This window comes from Sinohyriopsis cumingii, chromosome 13 (assembly GCF_028554795.1).
Source record: "Sinohyriopsis cumingii isolate HCF-2022 chromosome 13, ASM2855479v2, whole genome shotgun sequence".
In the NCBI taxonomy this organism is placed as follows: domain Eukaryota; kingdom Metazoa; phylum Mollusca; class Bivalvia; order Unionida; family Unionidae; genus Sinohyriopsis; species Sinohyriopsis cumingii.
In genome coordinates this window covers 22106234-22129961 of record NC_142973.1, presented here as the reverse complement: position 1 = coordinate 22129961, position 23728 = coordinate 22106234, and the positions used below count along the sequence as shown (strand labels likewise).

The window sequence follows — 23728 nt, the reverse complement described above, 5'->3', positions numbered from 1 at the left end:
TCCACACAGACTTAAATAGTTGGTACTTTACCAGTAGCTGGTTGGATTTCACTCTACCATACAACACTATATGACGATAATTCTCTAATTAGAAAGGAAGAAACAAATTCAGTGCGATGGAGAATACTAGTATGATAGAACATCGCATGATAAATTCGCGAATTCCGATCGGCTAGCTACTCACATGAATTTATCTCAAAGCAGTAAGCACGATATGATGACAGTTCCCACGGGATCAGGCAATACACAATGATAGTGTCATGCGTCAGACGGAAATGTACTGGTCTTGAAATAAATCCATGCAGCTAGACAATCAGAACTTGAGAATATGTCGTGTTACCCGATACTATTCTTATCACTTGTATCACATGATAAAAATCGAGATTTTCGACGTAATTAAGGAGATCCCGATTTTAAGCGGACTGTTGTTCATCATAGTCGTCGTTATTTTCGTCATTGTCCTCCTACTACATCCTTCATGACGTCATTGGAACGAATGATAATAATTTGTGTTGAATTTATTTTGTCTAATACATGTTTGGCTTAAAGGTATGGGCACCTTCGCTAGCCAAAGTTCCAATAGGGTTGACATATGGGAGCCTTGGGTAAAGAAGATGAGCGTTTGGGAGACTGAGCAGTATGACTGAGGAGCAGCAATGTGTGCCGAACGATATTATTCCCTTTCAAATTTCCGAAAGTTGAATTTCCATTGGCTAATTCAAAGTTCACCAGAACTTGACCCCTAAGCGGTCGCTGTCAGATCTTCACGTTGGACAGTGGAGATCTGATTTTAATGAGATTGATTATTGAGGGTTGACAAATAAGTATTTTTTTTTTAAAAAAAACAACAATACCGATAAACAGATGGACGTACTAACAGACGGCCTGTGTTCACATTGGTTTTCTAAGCTACTTAAAACTTTTCAATGCACTCGCCAAAGTGAAATAATTGAATAGCGTTGAACAAGGTTGAAGAAACTGTGATCGCATTATATCCATAAATCACCGTGACCTATCGGACACAAATTACCATGACTTATTGGACACAGATTACCATGACCTGTTGGACAAAAATTACCATGACCTGTTGGACAAAAATTACCATTACCTATTGGACACAAATTACCATGACTTATTGGACACAGATTACCATGACCTGTTGGACAAAAATTACCATTACCTATTGGACACAAATTACCATGCCCTATTGGACACAAATTAAAATGACACAAATTACTATGAGCTATTGGACACAAAACACCACGACCTATTCGACACACATTAACATGACACAAAATACCATAACCTATTGGACACACATTACCATAACCTATTGGACACAAATTACCATAACCTATTGAACACAAATTACCATGAGTTATTGGACACAAATTACCATAAACTATTGGACGTAAATTACCATGACCTATTGGACACATAACAGGCTCAAATTTAATCACACTAGATGCATTTCCATTGCAAAGACATAAATAGTTTGATGTAATGTATAACTAGGAAGCTAATAATTTTTCACAGACAGACGGACGGATATGTAGAAGTTTGAAAAAATGGTTGGCAGGTCGACAGTGGACAGTCATAAAAGAGTCGCTCATTCATTTTAAGACAGGCGAGAAAAGGTGAATGGGTGGAGTGCGGTTTGGTAATTAGCAAGACATGCATAAAGAGAGACTTACATAAGGAACATACATGCATCCATTTCGCTTTACCAGAAGTGATAAATAACGGAGCAGACGACAAACCAAAAATAAAAATTTATTTTGTTCATATTTTGTAGTATGTTGTACATCAGGCACGGAGACAGTAAGTGTACGACACAAAAGACTAGAAAATAAAATTCACATTAAGCACAGGGAACACCTTTTTGGTGGGACATGAAGATCTAAATGGTCAACTGGTCAACTGGCCAAAGTTTAAACTTGGCAGCGCACTAAATGGCATGCACTAGGCTTATTCTTTATTTAACATAAATTAAAAAATTGACAGAAAGGGTGATTAACACCTCACCCCACCCCTAATCCAAAGTGCACTCAAAACTTGAGTGGCAGAATGTATCTAAAATAGTAAATCCATCTTATATTTTTACTAATTGTAAAAATGTCAAAGTATTCGTCCTGCTAATTGTTTTTAATGACTGCTAACAAAATATATGATTTGCATGAGTCCCCTTTGTCAAAGTACACTGTCCCACGGTGTTAAGATTTCATTGAAAACAATCTGCATTATAATTGTACAATGACAATAGAATTTAACAAATCAATGGAAAATTGAACACTAGTTTTCGAATCGATTCTTCTTTTAATGAGACATTTCTTTACATTGTTAAACACTTTTAATTACAGTAATAATTGATTGCTGCATAGAAATAACAAATACAGAATATAAAAAATATCAAAAAATATATACATTTTGGTGTAAACTGGTTTAAAAATAAATACCTTTTTTTTCTAACGGTAGATTGGATGTAAATTCAATTGTTGTGAGCCGAAGTGAAAAGCAACATTTACATAAATGTACATATGAACGTCCTTCAAACACCACTCGCATAATAACTTAAATACAAGTTTAAAGACGTATTAACATTGGTTGAGGAATGCTGATGGGAATGTGTTCGTGCCAAATAAAAATGACACCAAGACTATTTTTGCAGGACCGTGCCACCGAGCTAGATTAAACGTATTCATTAAAGATAAAAGATTTTTTAAATAAAAAAGACAGATGTGCAATCCTCATAGACTTGTTGCGTTAGCACACACACAGTATGCATCATCTGCGGAAGGTTTATTCTATTATCCTTATAACCGCTTAGACTACATTCACTGAAGAAATATAAAAAAATTTGTTTTTCGTATTGGGGAGTAATAACTGAATTTCTAAACTTCATTTCCAACAAATCTCAATCACCAATAGCAAAGCTACAATAGAGGAAGGTTGATATGGTCCGAATAAATCGAATGCTTGAACCTTCTGAAAAAGGTGTATGGATCTACGTTACAATTATTGACAGCTCTGCCATAACTTAGATCTTTGCCATTATTTAAGACCAACTATCATACCCTCTCATACACGGACCAACACTCGGGGTAGCCAAGAAAAGGTATAGTTAATGATAGACTGTAAAGTTAAAACGGATCAAGTAAGTCTCATGATATAGAAGAACAAACAACAACAATATCAAAGAAAATAAACCACCGGATCTCGCGAGCCTGCATTCCCATAGATAAAAATAATGAAATAAATATTTCCATACATTGCTTTGAACCTAAACTTGGAATAGTGTCTCAGTGGTTCGCGTGCTGGATTAGCAACCTGGATGATCTGGGTTCGAATCGTCTCATTTCTAGACAAGGCACTTTATTCGTATAGCCTCGGTATGATATAACCTTTCCCGAGTTGATATGCCGTTCAACACACACACACACACACACACACACACACACACACACACACACACACATTTAACCATGTATACACAAACAAATAGGAGGACTGAAGAAAATAACGATGGACGGAGGGACTGGTATGTAAAAATTGCATCATCGCTTTTCGCTCAGATCGTCTGTGCAGGCGATTAAGGAAATTTTACAGATAGTTGAACAGACAACAGAACTTACAACTTTAAAAGTTTCCAACAGCAAATTGGTCAACTTTACTAAGATTCACAAATTTCTTCATGAAAATTTCAAATTTAATTTGTTCAAACTAAAAAGCATTCTGGTTCCTTGAAATTTGGTGTTAATGTACTTTTTTAAATGCTATAAATGGGTTTAAAAATAAAAATAGAAAAGCATACATCCAGCAAGTAAGCAGACATATAACCAGTGTGTGTACATGTACAACATGCCAGAAACGACACGATGGGACAATTCCAGTCTACTTAAATGTATAAAAATTAGACAGTTTAAAAACCTCAGTAAAATTTTTTTCAAAGAACGAATATATATATATATATATATATATATATATATATATATATATATATATATATATATATATATATATATATATATATATATATATATATATATATATATATATATATAACAAAACAAAAGCTTAGCGCATCAGTGCTCTCCTTGGAAAACAGAGCTGATTATGGGTTACACGACTTCACATATCATTGCACAAAATCATAACTATTTTCCACTCCGTCGCATTCTCGTATTACCATCGACCTATCGTGATATTTGGATATCCTCAGTTATTTGAGGAACTGAAAAATGAGGATATGCAGATTGTAGCACGAAAATCAAACTTCTCCCCATGGTGACTTTGGTAAACAACCACTGCCTACATAAGCCGTGTGACACTGTCACTTTTCGTTCATAAAACCAATTTTTCCAATGAATTTGGATGAAAACAAGTTTTAGGGGGAAAAAACTTTTTTCTTTCCCAAAAAGTTTTAAAATGTAAACCTTAAACTGCTAAATCTGCTCAAGACTACAAATTTTGTATAATTTTACATTATTTTTTGACAACTCCTTAGTAAACGATAAGAATACTTTTCTTATGTTTAAAAAAAAAGTTTGATGGCAGTGACGTCTCGAGAGAAGCAAGGTTGCCACTCAGGGATCAGTTTGGTATAGGAAGGTCTCCTTCGTCGAAATGGAAAGAAAAAAAATGATATCAGTGTCTCGAATCCGTTAAAGCAGGCAAAACAAAACCTGATTGCGCGGTGCACATCAATATACACTTTTATGCAAGAATATGCATCTGCAGTCAATCAATGTATCATACGTTTGAGATCTTGAACATAATGGTCTGCAAATGACAAACATGAAAGAATGGTTAGACGATGTAGTCAGTATGATAAACACATCCATTAACAATTTAATAAACTATACATATTAAAACCATGATAAATACTTGAGAAATGATCATATTAGATTTGATTTGAACACAATATTTCGAGGACTATCATATTAGTCATCACCTTTCGGAGGTCATATGTATGAAAACGTCTCTGGATGTACATGGATTAGTCTGGCTTATGAACTCTGCAAACCTCGCAAAACTGTCCTCCGTGTTTTCCAAGAATATTGAAGTCTGGGGAGATTGTGCCTTTTCTCGATGGAAATCTTAAGCAATTATCAAAGAAAGAAGAACCAGACGTATCTTATCCGAATGGTCTCAAATGGTACTAGTCCGATAACTCAACCCCCCCCCCCCCCCCACCAGATCTCTGTCGATAATGATAGACGATATGTAGGTCTGATGTCACTTGTTCATTGAAATGTACAATCTGTCTGAATGCAAATCTTTCCGGAACATATCTGTGTACACGTTAGACATATACCGGTAATTGGTAACAGCCATATCTAGCGCGAAATTCAAAATGGCCAAAGAACAGATGGCTGTGCTATTCCACGTGAATCTACAAGTAACCAAACATGATTTGCTCCGGAAATATAATGTACATGTCACCAAATAAACCCTTCAGACGACGGTAGCTCCACAGCCACGAGAAATACCGGTAAGTGTATAAAATGTACGCCTATGTGTGCAGCCATAAATTGGCTGCAGATAATTGCAGCTTTTCATCAACATGTGATATCAGCCCTTACCCCGACAATGAAAATCATCACTGATGAGGGGCTGATTTACCGGCCTACGATGGTACCGCCTCGGAACCTTGCTCCAGTTAAACTTGTATACTAATCTGGTACCATTCATCCGTTCCATCAGCCCGTCTTTATAGTAATGCCTGAATAAATAAATAAATAAATAAATAAATATATATATATATATATATATATATATATATATATATATATATATATATATATATATATATATATATATATATATATATATATATATATATAATGAGTTTTTACAATAATAATAAAATGGCTACGTAATATTTTTATTACAAATCTGCAATGAATATTCTTTTGTTATATTTTATAAATACTATTATTATTATTCCTCTTTTTTAAATACTGTATTTTAAAAGAATGTCATTGGAAAGTGGCACAGGAATTTTTAAATACGATGATTTATAATGGTCACTATGAAATTAAATTCACGAGTGTAGATGTGACATAAGTAACATAATTTCCAAGTTTTTCAAGCTATATGCGTCGGAAGTTGGGAATAATACTGTAGTTAAATAAGGTCAGATACCTTCATTTACGAGACTGTATCACTCACCTAATTCCACGGCTGAGTTTTTCAAAGTTCATATCAGTCTTTTTCTTCAGTTGACCCCAAAGGCGGCTTGTTTCTGCAGTGTCTGTGAATCGGAAAATCCCATTTTTCTCGTCTAGCCACTGCACATGCGTTGCATTCTTATCTGCGAGCTGTTCGAGAAGGAATTTCCACAGTAAAATATTTTTTGCTCCTGTAAAAAACAAGACAAAAAACATTACGATATTAAAAGAACATATATCAAATCCTATATCCAGTTCACAAGTTCGCTAACATTTTTAAATACTGTGAATTCACTAGCTTGGATTCCAGTTTTCCATGATTTGGTGGGTTTCGTCAACCCCGAATTTAAAGACCCAGTGAACGGCAATTTTTCAATAAAAACCCAATTTAAGCCCACAAAATTATGTGGTCTAAAATGTGTACATTTTCCTCAAACTAAGGAAACAGATACAAACGAAATTATATGAAAAGTACATATGTACACATTATCTATAGTGTTACACCCAAAGGGTCTCTCTACCAAGCGAATCAAACAGCTGCATGAGCCTGGCTTGAAAAGTTCACTCTTTTCACCCATTTCCAATGATCTCAAGATAACAGTTTACAATTTAAAGATTATTAAACGCATGAATACTACAAATAATTCTCTAATCACCTAATGACCACACATCATGAAACTCTAATTTCACATTTGTATGGTTCTTTACTTTTGTATGAATCACCAGTAAGCTTTTCTAATTCAATATATGCAATACAAAACACGACCCAAGCACCCAGTACAAAGAATTTATACTATCTCAAATTACTACACAAATATGGGGAATACATATCCAGATATTTCCCTAATTTAAGAAATTACGGAGGGTCCATTTTACTATGCTATACATTATGACGTATGCTCCTAGAAACTGGCTTATTACTCGATTTGACAAATATCTTCGCAACACCGACTCCACATAATCAACAAATAATCATTCAAATCTGGATGAGCAGTGCTCTTACCTGGCTTTGTTAAAACATGGTACTATTAACAATGCCAAATTTCTGGTTGTTTATTATTTTATTTGTATGAATGATTGAACTTTTCGTAACACGGAGGAAATACAAAATATAAATCAATATTTATAATTTTAGGTTCTATGTGATACTTTGATATGAATATTGTATTGTATGCGCACGTCTTTTCTCTTTGTAAGTGGCTGTAAATTAGTTTCAAGAACTTGTAGTCCAAAATTACCCCTTTTTTATACAAACTGATGGCCATTACATGTGTTTTAAATCAATTATTTCTCGTTAGTGATTTTGATCTTTTCATCGGCGCTACAATTTGGGCGAAGCCATACCTCTTTTATTTTTGCCATTAGGAGAGACGGATAATATTGAGCAGTCATCGTCAGGGTCATCTGATTCTGACCCATCCAGACATTTTGGATATGTATTTGGTCTACCCCTTTTCGAGACCCGATGCCTTCTCTTGCTGAACACCTTGTCGAAGTGCGGAAGCGACGTCTGAATCCTATGATGAACTGTCTCCGATTCTGAGAATGAGTAGATGGGTTTGGGCAGTGAGTCGTGTTCGCGTACGAGCTTCAGAGCTCCATCGCTAAGTGTCACTGAACAAAAATGAAATTCAACAATATGGTATTATTTCAGGCGTAAAGGCATTCTCTCCTAAAAACATACCAAAATTATCCTGTCATTGAAATAAAGACTTGTGATTCGACCACGCATGAATCAGACTGGCATTTCAAAAACTGGAAACATCATAAGAAGAGTTTGTTTTACAAGTACTATCATCTATAAAACTAACATAATGAACCAAATTTCATTATTTTCTTTGTAAAACAATCAAATGTATGCAGATGCCTCAACCGTGGAAAACCTGGTAATATTTCAGTTCACGTGTGCGCTAATCACGCAGACTTCCACTTAAGTCTTATTATGCACAGGAATAAATCTATCGGTGTATAATTAGTTACCTTTTATTTATACATGACATTCACTTCAGTGTATAAGGATCAATATACTATAAATCAAATACCCAACTGTCTACATAAGTATATTTGATATTTACTTTGATCGTGTTTAGTTGTTCAAGCCAAAAGTCTTTCAAATTAGTTTTCACTTACCACTTTCGTTGTCTGAGTCCGAATGGTCGGGAACATAACGTGTATAATGGTCCGCCATGACTGAAATTTAAAACATTACTGAATAAACTTTTGAAAATTATAAATATTTTGGCAATACTATTTTAATTTATCTTTTCTTAACTTCCTTATTTCAGGGAGATGTGTCTTCGTATCTATTACAAATAATAAGAGGACAGTTTCGATGCGATATATTTTTCTGATTATATGGGGAAGTATCTAAGTAATTTTCCTTATTATCAAATATCCCCGATTGGTCACTTTCGCATACTTCTGGGTATATAAACGTGACAATTTTGATTCTGCTGACAAAAATATTTCTCTCCATCATAGAAGAAGACCCTTTTCAATATGAGGCATATAGCTGTTTAATATCTGGCAGGCGATTGTTTCTGATATAAAAAAAAATGTTTGATTTAATACTTGGAAACAAGAATCATTTTTAACATACTTACACAAGTATCTAGTGTATAAGAATCAGGTTTACTGAAGAACAGACAGCATGCCCCCCCCCCCAAAAGACTCTCTGCAAATATGAATATAATTCACCTTGCTGCTATTTACATAATTATTGTCTGCCATTTACAAAATTACCGTCTGTTTTTTTTATACAAAATTACTGTCAACACTAAAATCGAAATCGTAAAAATAACGAGCGATTAACACAAAGTAAGAACGAGTGCTTAAGGGATTTGTCAGTACAGTATAATGTCAGTATCGTCCGTTTGCATGAATGATTGTAACTGATTGCCGTTATTCGAACAGAGTCAATATAATTTGTGGTATTTATGCTGATTAATCAAAACTGAAACAATTAGTAAAAATATTTTTTTTTATGATGCTTATTAATTCTGCTCCTCTAACTCTAACGAAGCAAGAGTGGTGTTTGTCCATTTGTTCATCTGGTATTAGTGATGCTAACAATGTGATACCAGCTATATGTTGGAACACTTGGTGAATATGTAAATTACATACTTGTACTTTGCTAGTATGACCGCGTGAGGCATTTTGTATTTGCAATATTTCGATTAACCTTGTTACTGAAAATAAATGTGGGTAACATAATGATTTCTTGTGCGCTTGTTCTGTGTTTTTGCGTATTTATTTATTTATTTATTTATTTTGTTTCATTTTTTGTTTTTGTTTGGCAGTATTTCTTCCGAAACGTGTAACATATTAAATGTGTTGTTGTCATATATTGCTGCTGTGTTTTGTGTTCGCCAAAAGAGATCACTGCGCCCGATGCATTACAGAAGTATTCAGCTGCCATAGATATGACGAATAATTTCTACTTATATTACGGCAATTATATCAATAAAACATGATAGATATACCACTGTACTATAGTGCCAACATACTTATATCAACAAATATTGCATCCCGTAACATGTTTGACGTAAAAGACGTCGTTACGATTACATATGCAGTAAAAATGTATCGTGATATCGATGGCAATCTAATACTTCCATAATGTCTAAATAAGAAGAGTTACACTGCACGTGTCTTTATTGTCCATCAACAAATACACATGATACAGTTTTGCGTGTACACCTTGTCCTGTAAAGGAAAGTACAAATAACTGAGACACTTTCGGGTAGGGAAAAACTGTTATCTCTGAAAATTAAACATAAAAACTCAAGTTTACATCAAACTAGTTACCTTTGTTGAAGGGAACATTATCGAATGACGTTGTAGACTCCGGACTAGGCGAAGATTCCGATCCAGAAACATCTTCTATGAAAAAATCTGCGTTTGAGAACATACACGGATTTTGTGTCTGGTCCAATGGGCCAAAATAAAAACCATTAAATGTATGCCCTGAACTATATCCAGTGTTATTGCTGATGTCCTGATATACACGATTATCGCATTGCTCTTCCTTAACCATTTGCAGTGATGAAGGAACATTCATCGTGCAACACAATAAAGATTCCATAGCTGAAAAAAATGTATGAATGATTATACTACAAAAAATATTAAAATGGAAATTCTTTATTCTCTCTTAGTGGAAAATTATATACTTTAATTGGAAATGTTTGATCTCACTGAAACAATACTTTGGCAATTTTTAACTTGCGTGTTTTTTTTTTGCAGCTTGTTAGTAACCTTTGGTTTTTATCTTCAAGTACTACATATTTACATTTGTTTGGAAATTATGTTGCTTTTTTCCCCTCGCAGTTTTCCCTTTATATTTTCACAACTATTCTTGTTATAAGCAATATTTTCTAAATAGTGCTGACCTATATATAAACTTTGTCCAAAGATACCCACCTACCTATCTACCTACTTACATTTATATGTTAAGTATTGCACCAACAAAAAAGGTTTAATAAGACAATTGAAAGAGAGAGAGAGAGAGAGGCTCGTTAATTACTCTCCCTAACCAATTCATGCGGGTGAATTACTCGCCCTAACCAATTCATGCTGGTTAATTACTCGCCCTAGCGAATTCAGATTTTTCGACGCATTTTAGAACCACCCTGCAAAAAAAGGCCAAACTCAATATCTTCACAGCAAGATTTAAATGAATAGAGAAAAAAGAAAAGTTTAAACCAATTTTAAACAAAATGACAGAAAAAGATGTAATCGGTACCTTGTGCATCTAATTCTGCGCATGCCGAGAAACCACATGTATCTGCAAAAGTAAGAGTACATCTTGAGAGAAAATTCCACAAGTATTTAACATTCAAATAAGAGAATTTAATTTTAGCTTCATGACTATTGTGCGTATGTTTATAATATATACTATTACTTGAAACAAAAGATAAAATATACTCAGTGGTGTTCCTGTACTACTCGACTACCAAACGATGGTGAGTTATATTGGTTTGTTGTTGTTGTTGAAGTAATACAAATTTACTATTTATTTTTTTTTCACGTCGTCTATACAGGAAGTTTTCACGGTTACGGGCACAGCTGCTGGTTTAGTATTTTGGATGATACCGGAGAAACTGAATAAAACAACCGACATTGACCGTTTACCTTCGCATATGCCAAAGAAGGCGAAGTAGCTCATTGCCGAGGCCTTTGTTGTTTCCCTTGACCATGAGACATTACCCTAATTTGGCAGAAGTTGCAAAACTACCTGGGCGTTATGTGTCGATTTTTTTTTCTCAACTATTGTATTACGACAATCCACTTGGCCAATTTTTGTTCCTCTCTTAGTTTGTGTCCCATTTTTTTCTTCTAATACATTAAGGCCCGGCCCTAGGGCAAGGCGAACAATGCCACCGCCTTGGGCAACGCGCTTTTAGGCAGTGGCGTCGCTGGGGGGAAGGGTGATAACCACACCGGGTGACACCATCTCAGAGAGGTGACACCAAAATGAAAAATTGCAAATTTTACAGAGTACACACTGCTCGGTCTAGTCGGATTTCATAAGCGGATAACCGATCATAGTTAAATACATGACTAGCAGGCACAGCAGTGGCGTCGCTAGGGGGATGCGGGGGGGGGGGGGGTGCGGACTGCACCGGGTGACACCATCAGAGGGGGTGACACCAAAATGACATTACTAAGGATTCTGTATGGTCTGTTACGGAAGGAGGACCATGGGGGTGACACCATGAGCTACCGCACTGGGTGACACCAACCCGAGTGACGCCACTGCTTTTAGGGGCTCCACGCTGCTAACGGAAATCAACTCCGCAATGCTATTTTTGTACTTGCTGCCTTGGGTCCCGCACATTCAAGGGCCGTTTCTGAATATATTTGGCTTTCTTTTCTTGTTTGTTACTTTTAATAATTACGTCGGTAATCCAGAGTTTTAATGCATCCTATATCCCTTTTCTTTTTTAAATTACTGCATTTTCTATTACTTTTTAAAACTATTGCATTATGTATTCATTTTCGCAACTACTGTATTTTGGTTCACATTCATCATGCATTTCTTCTGGAAGTTATTTATTATACTCCTTTATTCTATATCACTTTCCTTACTCGTCTGTCTGTCTGTCTGTATGTATGTATGTATGTATGTATGTATCTATTTATGTATCTATGTATGCATTCATTATATACTGCAGATCGTCAGTTTCCAATTAGAGCAAAACTACATTTTTATTTGAAAAACATCTCAAATTCGCAAAATCTGTCTCGGGCTTGAAGAAGATGAAGATGATTGTGGTGGTGGTGGAGGTGGTGACAAGACATTAAATTACGTGTCTGCTTGGGTTTTTCTTATATAAAAAAATACTTACCATCATTGATGAAAGGAAAAATGTCCTGTAAGCAAAATCAAACACTTTAATAAACAAAGTTTGTATAAAAAGGTATATGTCAAACGAACTTCCTCAGACTAAAACTAATGTGGTTACAAAAGAGTGAAAATAAACCGAATCCATCCATACGATAAACGGTAACTAATAAATATTCTGATGATTTGATTTACACTTTTAAAATGCAAATATAAGTGTGTGTGTGTGTGTGTGAGAGAGAGAGAGAGAGTGTGAGTGAGTGTGTGTGTATGTCTGTGTGTGTGTGAGTGAGTGTGTGTATGAATGAGTGAGTGTGTGTATGTGTGTGTGAGTGAGTGTGTGTGTATGTGTGTGTGTATGTGTGTGTGTGTGCGCGCATTACGCTTAATGTGCTACATTTTTAAAACAACTAAATTCAATCCAAGTATCAATTACAATCAAATCAATTATAACATTTATCACGGCGAACAAAAACAACAAAGTAAATTCTAAATGATGCAGCTGTATTAATGTGGATGGTGAAAATTAAATAATGTAATATAAGAGGTATGTATGGAAGCATATATATATATACGAGTCTGTCTGCATGTATGTATGATTATACTCACCATATTCTCAACCATTGTATTTCCCAGTTCTACAAGCTCTGAAATATGAAGAGAATCATAGATGAACATGTGGTGATTCTTTTTCTTCTTCTTGTTCTTGTTCTTCATCTTATTATTATTATTATTATTATTATCATCATTATTGAACACGCCTATAGAAACCGGTCATTCAAAATCGTAACTATATTTAGCGAAATAGAATATATTCAAATAAGGAATCAGTATTCTTCTTGCTCAATCATCTATCTTAAGACTTACTATTTACTAACTAAAGTGAAATGCCTTCTTAGAGATATAAAAACGAATAATAATGGATAAATACCATTAATATGTTCCACTTTGATCCTCAACAATATTTTGCTCGAAAACCTTTCTCGTGCGCACTTTAAAGAGAACTGACAACAAGGACGAACCGATGAAGTAGTTCGCTTTATGTTATGCGCATGCTCATTCGGATGCTATCAATATCATCTGCTTCTCTGGAGAGATAACAGTTTTAAAATCCCCATTATCAATCAAGATATCCATTCCACTCAACAACGGAATTAATGCTTGTGCGCCTATTTAAATTTTTTAAAACTTATTTTGCGAGGATGCAAATATCATGTTTGAACAAATAACAATGTTTAATAGAGTTTTTGATCTAAAAACAATCAATAAAATGTATCGTAGAAAAATTTGGTAAAAGAGTATACACTAGCTCCTTTTGTGCTATTTCCCCACGTAAGGGCTTTTTCCTCACAGCGGTTTTAGTTGGCCAAGAAAGTATTAGTATCAGACCTCGGCACGATTGTGTGTGTGTGTGTGTGTGTGTGTTTTTAACGTAGCTTTGACAATTTTTTAGTCATATCGCTACGACGTCCACAGTGTGGCAGTTTATAGTGATGTCTAGCACTGAGGCAGCATGCCGCGGACATGTAGCATGATGTCCCACCCAGTCACATTATCCTGACACCAGGCCGACCATTCCTAACACTAACCTCTTAATGCTGAGCGCCAAGCGAGGCAGCTGTTAGTACCATTTTAAAAAGTCTTTAGTATGATTTGGCTGGGGTTCGAACCCGCGACCCCCTCATCCGAAGCGGACGCTCTAACCACTATGCCACCGGAGCGGTGCTGGTCAAAACTGAATCGCTTCAGCTAGATTCTCTTTGGACCACCTTGGCAATTTCCGAGAGAAATAAATACGCCTTGGATATATGGTTGCGTCGTAATTAGTAGAAAATTTGGACGGACAAGAAGATTTACCTTGAAAGATGCGAATAAAAGAAATAGTTCAATGCATTCGCCACTTCAAGGTCAATACTTTTTTCTTAAATAACGGAAGTGATCCAAACGACAACAATTGGAATACATTCCAAGTCTGATCCTCGAAGTTGCGAAATACTGTATTAAATGTTCACAATAGTTCATACATGCTTGTATGCGTGTATACCAGTCCATATAATGTATATATGCGCTAGATCTCCCCCTCCTAATATAAAAAAGCAGTCCTACTATTCCTGCTAAATATATCGACTACCCTGCTTCTCCTGCCCTTGCCACTGTTTTATTTATTTACTCTAATGTGTTTCAGTTTGAATCCAAAAATTAATTAAATAAATTATTGATCCCTAAAGCTTTTTGGGAAATTAATACTTGTTCATGCTATAACTGCTAAATGTGTACTTAGTAGTTCCTATTGTTAGTTTATCACAGACACCAGAAACAACCCATGGCAGATGAATTCTTAAAGCTTAGATTATTGCGTGTAGATAAATGTCCCAATACTGCGATGCAGTGATTGACGTTGTGTAAACCAAGGCTCTTCTTCGTGTTTACTTCTAATAAAACAATAGCTTAACATCTTTTCATAGAAAATATACTTGACATACACAATGAGATGAATGAAGTTTGCAACAATGCCGAGAAGTGTATTATTCAGTTGGACCAACCTATAATCTGGGTCATCAAGGACCACCCTATGCTATTTATGTTGTTGTACGCTTTTCAATACGTCATCCAAAATAATATTATTGAATATAAAAAAGAATGCTATGTTTTCTCATTTCTAGCATCGGAGGCTATCCTTGTCGCTAAAACATGTACTCTTGGCCGACATGCTTTGCAATTGGAATTGATAATTTTAAAGTAAAAAAAAAAAATAATGAGGCAAGTAAAAGAGTTACGGATCGCCACAGGCCCGGCCCTTGGATGTGTGGGTCCCAAGGCAGCATGCGGGGCCCCAAGGCAGCAAGCGATGAGCGAGTCCCTAAGCAAAAAATATTGCATTGCAGAGCTGATTTCCTGAAAGCACGGGGCCCAAGCGGTTGCCTCGTTCGTCCTGCCCTAGGGCCGGGCACTGTTCAAGGTTGGGTCTGCCCCATACAAAACAAAACATAACAAAACTACATCGGATTAATAATTGTATTGGGTGAATTGACTAAAAAATACAATATGCATGTTTCTATTGCGGACCTTATAATGAAGGGATTACTTATAAATGGTGTTTTTCAAATAACTACAGTAGCGTAATAACGGGTGGGTGGGAGTGTACGGGTCGGTTTGCCCTGGGAGCCAGAGCTCTTAGCGCCAACACCCTTTTGGGCCCTCGTCGTCGCCATGTTCCCATGGTATACCACTGAATAAACTGTTCATTTACACGAGTGCGCACGTGCTCATTATTATGATAACACCATGGTCAGGGATTATTCAAAAATCTATGTAACAGAATTCGAGATAATAGTGTCGACAGTTTCAACAACACGTGTCTCCGATTTCTTGACAATGTGTTTCCATTGAAAGTGCAATGTTATTTGATACGCACAGTAATAAGTTGGATAAAACCTATAATACAACGTTTAGAAACTTTAGACAAATCTGGGCATCCATAAAAGCAGCTTGAAGATATCTTCATTCAATTTGATTTGATATGAAATTCGTGATGTGCAATTTTGTTATAAAGGTTCATGCTGAAATTTTCTAATTGCAAATTATGCAAACCATGCAACCAAGACGCTATCAGTATTTACTGAGTTATGACCTACTTTTCAAAGGTAAATTTTACACCTGAACATAATCATGTTGAGTAAACTGTCTAAATATAGCAATTGCAAATATTAAAATCCAGGCAAACTCTTGTGTACGTTTAACGTCCGGGATCAATTACCAGACGAATTATGTGATTCTTGATATAATCAGCCATGACGACGTTCTGCAGTTCAACTGAATTGCGATATAATTTTTTTATACATTAAAGTGTAATCTATCGAAGGCAGAACGTTCATAGAACACATCAGAAATGTATTCATTTAAAAATATATGACTGTCAAATACGTGAAAATAACTTTTTCGAATATAGTTTGCAAGTATTCGTGAAGTCGTGAACGTAATTGCATGCTTTGGTCAAAGCTGCAAAAATTAAAGACAGAAAGAAAAATGGATAGAAAAATGGTAAATTCCACCTAATTACATCTTGTCATGTCTTAACAGGCTACATCGGGCGACAAACTAGTCTCTGCGGATGAGTGACCTCATATTACCGGTTCTGTAACATATAACAGGGGCCCCGAGTGGTCTAAAGCGCTCACCGTTACGGATCACTGCCGTCTCACCTCTGCCTGCGAGGGTTCTTTCCGGGGTTTTCCCGGGTTCGTCCTCCACCACTGATACTGGCCGTCATGTATAGCATATCGTGTGCTGAAAAATGGCGTTAAACCCTACAACAACAACAACAAATGTAACATATGATATTTTGAGGTTTGTAAGAAATAATGGTCCCTTCGAAGACGAAGCCTTTTGCATAGTTCTGCTGCATCTTGCCAAATTTTTCAGTTTCTTTCAAACACATACATTTGAGAATACTTCGATGCGCCCTTCAAATATTACAATTCCAAAAAAGAAAGATTCAACGAGAAAGAAAAAAGAAAGAAAGAAAGACAGAAAGAAAAGCAATTTTTAAACCATACTTCCAATGAACAAAAGTCCTGTGTACTATGGATGCAATGCATTTTTTCTCTTCAAAATAATTTTATAATTTTGGTTTATACAGCTGATCTAGGGCGCTATCCTTTATAGATCACGGACATGTCACCTCTATCCGCGTTTGTTAGAGTCTCGAGCTCAGTCAACGTGGGTATGTGGGAAAGCGTGCTAGTGGGTATGTGGGAAAGGGCGTGTCAGTGGGTCTTCCTCCAAGGTGTGTGTGTGTGTGTGTGTGTGTGTGTGTGTGTGAGAGAGAGAGAGAGAGAGAGAGAGAGATTTGGGTTTATAACGTAGCCTTAAACAACTTTCAGTTTTATCGCTACGATGTCTGTAGTGTGACAGTCTCTAGTGATGTCTAGCACTGGGGCATCAATGCCGGAGACATGTAGCATGATGTCCCCACTCAGACACATTATTCTGACACTAGGCCGACCAGTCTTAACACTAACCTCTTAATGTCGACCACCAAGCGAGGCAGCTGTTAGAACCAATTTTATAAGTTTTTGGTATGACTCGGCAATGGTTCGAACCCGCGATCTCCAGCATCTAAGGCGGACGCTCTAACCAATAGGCCACCGGAGCGGTCTCAGGATATGTATTTGCCGCGATGTACAGCCTATCATGTTCTTATAAATGGCGTTAAGCCAACAACAACAACAACAGAACGCATGAAGCCTTTTCTGCATACCCTAGCCCGCAAGGGATAAATGCATAAACGATCAATTATGAGCTATTTCTTTTATAATTGTTTTGTTTATTTTTTAATATCTTGCTCTATTCTTTTATTTTCAAGCAAAATATATAAAAAAGAATAAGAACACGTTTATTGCAAAATAGAATGATGTAAGTACTAACAAGTTATTTTAAAGTTTCTGAGATGCTGAGAATATATATATACAAACACTCGCACTTCGGCCAATTTTAGTCAATGGACATTTTTAAAGCTCCCGATCCTGTTGCTTGGTGGCTCATTTGTTAGTATGCTGGACTCACGACCAAAATGGTGCCAGTTCGAATCCTACCATCAGATTCAAGTTGTGTTGCTGTGTCGTAAAGCACTTAATCAACACAACATCTGTCACATAAATAGAAGCAATAATAATCATTCTAAAGTTTTATGAAGTCTGGGGACGGACTTGATGCCTGATAATACTTTTTTTTATTTTAAAACCAGGTTTTAAAGTCTGCTGGTTGTTGTCGCCTTTATCGTTATTGTCATCCTCCCCATCGTCACCATCAATGTCATCGGAGTGAAGTGAAACGCCTGAGTGTCCAGGAGGCACCAACCACAAGATAAAGGATTATTTAGACCAAGTGGGCATCATTGTACAGGAGTCCAAAAACGGCTTCTCATGGTTGCAGCGCAACTTTAATGCATGCCAGTGCATATTGTTTATCAGACATTTACGATCAGCTATGCACATTATAAAAATGAAACTCGTGAGTCATATACGATTTTCAGACTAAAGTGAAACTATACAGATGTACTACTCTCTAGCATTGGCTACTTACCAGCAATATAAAAGCGTAATTACAATATTTTTATATTAATTTAAAGTTTTTCTTACCTGTATGAAATCGGGTTCACTCCAACATGCAATGCGCAGTAGTGAACTGTTAACAACCCTAATGTGGTTCGTATACATGCGCTGGGTTTTATATACACCACTGAGTCAATCCGCACATGCATGGGGGAATTCCTACTTAAAAAAAACTGGGTCAGCACTTCCTTTGTGCCCACAGATACGCGAGTATTTTATAATAGAATGATAAACGATACGAATGTTTCGATTAGTCTGTTTACAATTAGATTTTTTTTTCGAGTTTCATAAATATAAATGCCCCCATAGTAGAGCGTTTTTCTTTTAGATACTGAAGATTTGTGGAGAATTTAAAAAAAAAAATATTTGTCCTTGCCGGTTGTTGTTGAATAGTTTTTAACTTTATAAATGCATACATTATAGTAAAGGAAATAGGAGTTACGTTTCTTTACCTACGTCACCCCGACCAGCATACAGGGCTGATCCGACGGGTATCGAATTCGCGACTCGTGGATTATGAGTCCGACGCTCAACCAACTGAGCTACAACAGCTCCACTGTCATCTCAGGACTCTGTGTGTGTGTGTGCGTGCGTGCGTGCGTGCGTGTGTGCGTGCGTGCGTGCGTGCGTGTGTGTGTCTGCTTTCTGTGTGTGTGATGTCTGAAAGATAAATTGCGACATACAATTAATGCAAAACAGTAATAGTATTGTAGCAGAATTACTAGGGCAATAGTGACGTATCGGGCACTATCAAAGTTGAAAATGAATTTAAGGCATATACCAGGGGCCCCGAGTAGCCGAGTGGTCTAAAGCGCTCTTCGTTACGGATCACTGCCATCTCACCTCTGTCTGCGTGGGTTCGAGTCTCGGATTCGGCCAATGTGGGTATGTGAGAAAGCTTGCCAGTAGCTTCTCGTGGGTCGGTGGTTCTTTCCGGGGTTTTCCCGGGTTCTTCCTCCACCATTAATACTGGCCGCCACGTGTAGCCTAGCGTGTGCTCAAAAATGGCGTTAAACCCAACAACAGCAACAACAACAAGCAATATACCAATATCTGGTATTTTTAGCGGCGGAGAGTTTGTTGTTGTCGTAGCGACCTAAGTAAAATAACGTAAGTGTTACAAAGGTGTGCACGTGCCTGACCATTATAAAGTAATTTAGCAGATCAGACTTTACAACGTATCGAAATGGTTGGCGATGAAATGTTTAATTTATTTGCTCGCAATTTTCGTGACAAAAGGTACAACTGGCGGGAGTAGATACCCGGTGGGTTGATTCATGATACTAACGAATTCCTTGTTATTTCCTTTAATATTTAGAAGCTGCGCAAGCTTAGTGGTTCGTGTGCCGGACTGTTGCATTCGGGTTTGAATCCTTCACCGACAAACCCGGGGTATGGGTTGGTTGCAGTGGTGTTTCTTTGGAATGGAACTAAACTGTCTTTAATGTGCTGGTTAAACACAAATTGATCAATCATTACTCTTCGATTCTTATTGGAGAGATAAGCGGATTTTCTATATATGCTGATAGATGTATATCAAATTAATATACTATCAGTAATTGTGCTGAATGAATTGATACCGTCTCAAATTCACCTTCTTCCATGCTGAATTTATTTCTACCTCCTACGACTATCCTGAAATTTATTCTTGCCAAAGGAAGTGAACTTTGAACTTTAACTTCTGCCCACGCCTAAAATTTCCTCCACCTTCATGAAACGTTGCCTTGATTTATAAGCAGGCATTATTAACTTTGGCTCAAGTGGCCACTAATTTATTGTTTACAAAGATATAAAACAATATCAAAGTATTCCATAAATAGGATAGCTGTACAGACAAACTTTGTACACAGCAAGAAGTCATTTTGAAAAACAATATTTAGCATCCAGTGTACCAAGAAACCTATAAAGACTGTTTAAAAATTAAATTTACATTTTTACATTTTTTAACATAAACGTAGGGGAAGTTCGATCTTATAGTTGTGTTTATTTTCTGTTTAAAATGATTTACCGAAATGCTACTTTGATTTAATCACGCCAAAGTGACATGGCATGCAGTTATGAAACTTACACTTACTGAACTGCAGCTCATTTCATACATCGGTGACAAAGCAAATCTGCACATCTTTTGTAGGTAAAAGAACTGTCAGCGGAAAATTGATTTTGAAATTGCTTAAAAAGTGCTTGATTGTGATCGTAATTACAGTAACTTTTAAACACCCATAGTTCAACTAAACACGGTTCAACATTATCCTAAATATTATACGGGATCTTGAACACCAGTTTGAGTAATCCAAAGTGTTCGAGTCAACCTTGTTTAAGCCAGCACGATTTTACTGTTTTGATTACTGAAACATGCATTTTTAGTACAATCAAATCTGTCTATTGTTCAGAATTTTTAATTTCAATTCCTGCAATGGAATTTTTTAAACTGGGCCAGTTTGCCGTCATTCTTTTTGTGTGAACGAAATATATTTTCATGTAAATTAGTAGAATTCTTTTTCTTGTTTTAAATACGACCAAGACCATTCCAAATGGGCATATTGCTGAACCAATCTGACATACGGTGGAAGTATTTTTGACCCTTATTTCTTAACACGAATGTTCTTTAATGACGTTTTGGCGTCTTTTGACTTATATATGACTTTCCACCGAAACTTGATAACCTTTCTTTCCTCGTTTCATCTTCTCTGTTAAACAGTTAACGAGGAAAAAATATCTTGTCAAACATTCATTCATGAACAATAAATATGAGGAAAGTTCATATTGTCAGTGTCAATTAGGTTTGACCTTGAACTAGTGACGTATTTGGGCCCCTATGTCAGAGCCCCGTTGGAAGCTTACCGATAGGCCCCTACAATGTTAATAGCAATTTTGCGGCTCCAAAACGACGGCATTTGATGGGTGGTATACTGCCTATTTATACTTTCTTTCTATTGTGTCAAAATAATTTGGGGGGGGGGGGCTCGTGTGCCCTCTGTATTCGTGGGGCCCTATGCTTTGCATACTTTTTCTATATGGTAGCTACGCCCCGATCTTGAACTGGCCTTAAAATAAAGTGGCATGTGTTTGGAAAGAAAAGTTTTTTATTTTTATAATCGTTTTTTTTTTTATTAGTTTCGTATTTACCATTGTTGATAGTAAGGACTAATTGCCACTTTAGAATATGAAATTTAGAAAAAGTCTTCAGCAAAAAACATTAACATCTATGCGTTAAAGAAGATAAATTAACCCAAAAATTATAATGTAAAAAGAATCTTCCAATATCGTTAATTATTATTTATCTCAGTTTGAACAAATATGTCTCCAAATTTTCACAGTTTTCGTTTGTGAACAAAATCAAACTATTCACACTTGCTGTTAATAAGATTCCTTTGTAGAAAAGAGATTTTAAAAATTAATTGAATCGTTTTAATATTGCCTAAGAGGAAAACGAAAAGTAGCAATCCCAGAGGAAGTAACCTCGTGTATTGAATGAATGTGGATGCATTTTTTTTTTTCACCCGATAATGCGTGACAAATAGTCAGACAAAAGAAGAAGAAAAAAATTCTCAGCAAAGATTTGGCTAACAGTCTTTCAACGACCCCCAATCCCAAAAGACTCATCTTGAAAGACAAAATGGTTAGTAGCTGGTGTGAAAAAGAGACTTTAGGGACAGATGAGCAAGGGGGAAATGCGGGATGCGAATCAAAATGATGCTAGCAATAATGGAAAAGTCGTACTTAGTGAGGATTGCCGATAGCCTTTCGTAGTCCACTGCCACCTCACCGCTCATGGTCAATACTGTAAGCTATCGCAAAACAATCGACGAAATTGAAATACCACTTTAATTCTAGACTCAGCACCACCGTAGCATTCTTAATAATTTTTTCAACATTAAATAATGTCAATATTGCCACCATCCTTTATAACTATACCCGAATTACGAAGCACTTCAATTTACAGCCTATTAAGACATATCAGCTGCCAGGCTCTGTTGACGTGGAACAATACCTTGTAAGATGTTTGTTACATTTTTGACAAATGTAACGAGATGATGGCGATACACACTTAACTGTATTGTTTCCGAAACTATGCTTTGGGATGAAGATGAAACTTTAGTAGTTGTTCTTTTATTCTAGGTTCATCTAGAGCTACTTTGTTTCCGAAATGTTTAAGGTAAACAATGCGATGTGAATAAAATCCTTCTTAAAAGGTAACTTGATCAAATTTTTTTTTCCTCTCAGAGGCATGGACATTTTAAAAACATTTCTGGAACATCTGCCAAAGATAGGATTACGTGTCGTCAAATATTTAGGACTGATAATGACGCCTCCTATCTTTCTGTGTACCGCGACGACGTGAATCTTTTATAATCAGTTGGCTTGAGGTATGAAACACATCCTGGTTTCAATTATTTGAAAAGATATGCATTGTGGAGAAATCTGGAACCTGTGTATGCTGGCACGCAGATGAATACATCGTGGGAAAGCCAATGTGGGAACACAGTTTTATTAGTTAAGATATTAAACTTTTTTAGTGGTGGTTTGGGATGCTAGATCAATTGAATATGATTTATCGAAGTTTAGATTTTAAGTGAGAAATACAATTATGAAATTAATGTATTTTCCTTACGATCATTTGGCACATACATGCGCGTGTACGTGGCTTAATTAGTACATAAAAGATACATACATTATTATAATACGCTCGTAGTTTTGTCTTTTCGTCCCCCGGGTGTCCCGCTGTCTGTCTGTTTGAATGCTTACATCAATATATTTTACCTGTATATAAAGACATCTGTGTATATGTCAAATACAAATATGTCCCATAGACACATACAATCAATACATTTTACCTACATTTAGAGCTTCCCTGGTCATGAAAACAGCTTCTAGGTGGTCTTCTAAGTGGTCGTTAAACACAGGTTGACCGATTCAATACATTAATATTTCTAGGTGAGCTCCATTTGCTCTATTTGGTCACAGATCACTCAAATGACAATTGCATCATTAATAAACGCATGATTTTGCTACGCCTACAACCATTCCCAAACGAAAGGCAGAACAAAGTTTATGATTCAATTATTTTAGTTTAGGTCGTTATTGTGGTTTGTACATCAAGC

The 23728-nt window shown here is 36.2% G+C and overlaps 1 protein-coding gene across 4 annotated transcripts; it reads right to left on the bottom strand.

The window, feature by feature from the left end:
• Window positions 1-1760: 1760 nt before the first annotated feature.
• Window positions 1761-23544, bottom strand: LOC149785043 (uncharacterized). Of its 4 annotated transcripts, none has more exons than XM_089978754.1 (9): window positions 23466-23544; window positions 13123-13160; window positions 12518-12542; window positions 10912-10953; window positions 9978-10256; window positions 8301-8360; window positions 7515-7784; window positions 6172-6361; window positions 1761-5722 (listed from the first exon to the last, which is right to left on the bottom strand). In XM_089978754.1, exons 2-9 carry the CDS (start codon window positions 13135-13137, stop codon window positions 5572-5574), a joined length of 1032 nt encoding a protein of 343 aa, XP_089834880.1. In that variant the 5' UTR covers window positions 13138-13160; window positions 23466-23544; the 3' UTR covers window positions 1761-5571. The 4 variants fall into 4 exon arrangements, with proteins under 4 accessions (XP_089834880.1, XP_089834878.1, XP_089834877.1 ...); XM_089978752.1 differs by lacking the exon at window positions 23466-23544 and adding an exon at window positions 18654-18756; XM_089978751.1 differs by lacking the exon at window positions 23466-23544 and adding an exon at window positions 15291-16632.
• Window positions 23545-23728: the final 184 nt, after the last annotated feature.

What these genes read in the sequence shown, in the direction of transcription:
- LOC149785043 (XM_089978751.1), bottom strand. Translation starts at nt 15,393, where the DNA reads ATGCAATATTTTTTGCTTAGGGACTCGCTCATCGCTTGCTGCCTTGGG. An exon ending in GGACTCAGACAACGAAAGTG is followed by an intron (nt 7,785 to 8,300) that starts GTAAGTGAAAAC and finishes ATTTTTGTTCAG; the next exon opens with TGACACTTAGCGATGGAGCT. An exon ending in AAACTCAGCCGTGGAATTAG is followed by an intron (nt 5,723 to 6,171) that starts GTGAGTGATACA and finishes TTATTTATTCAG; the next exon opens with GCATTACTATAAAGACGGGC.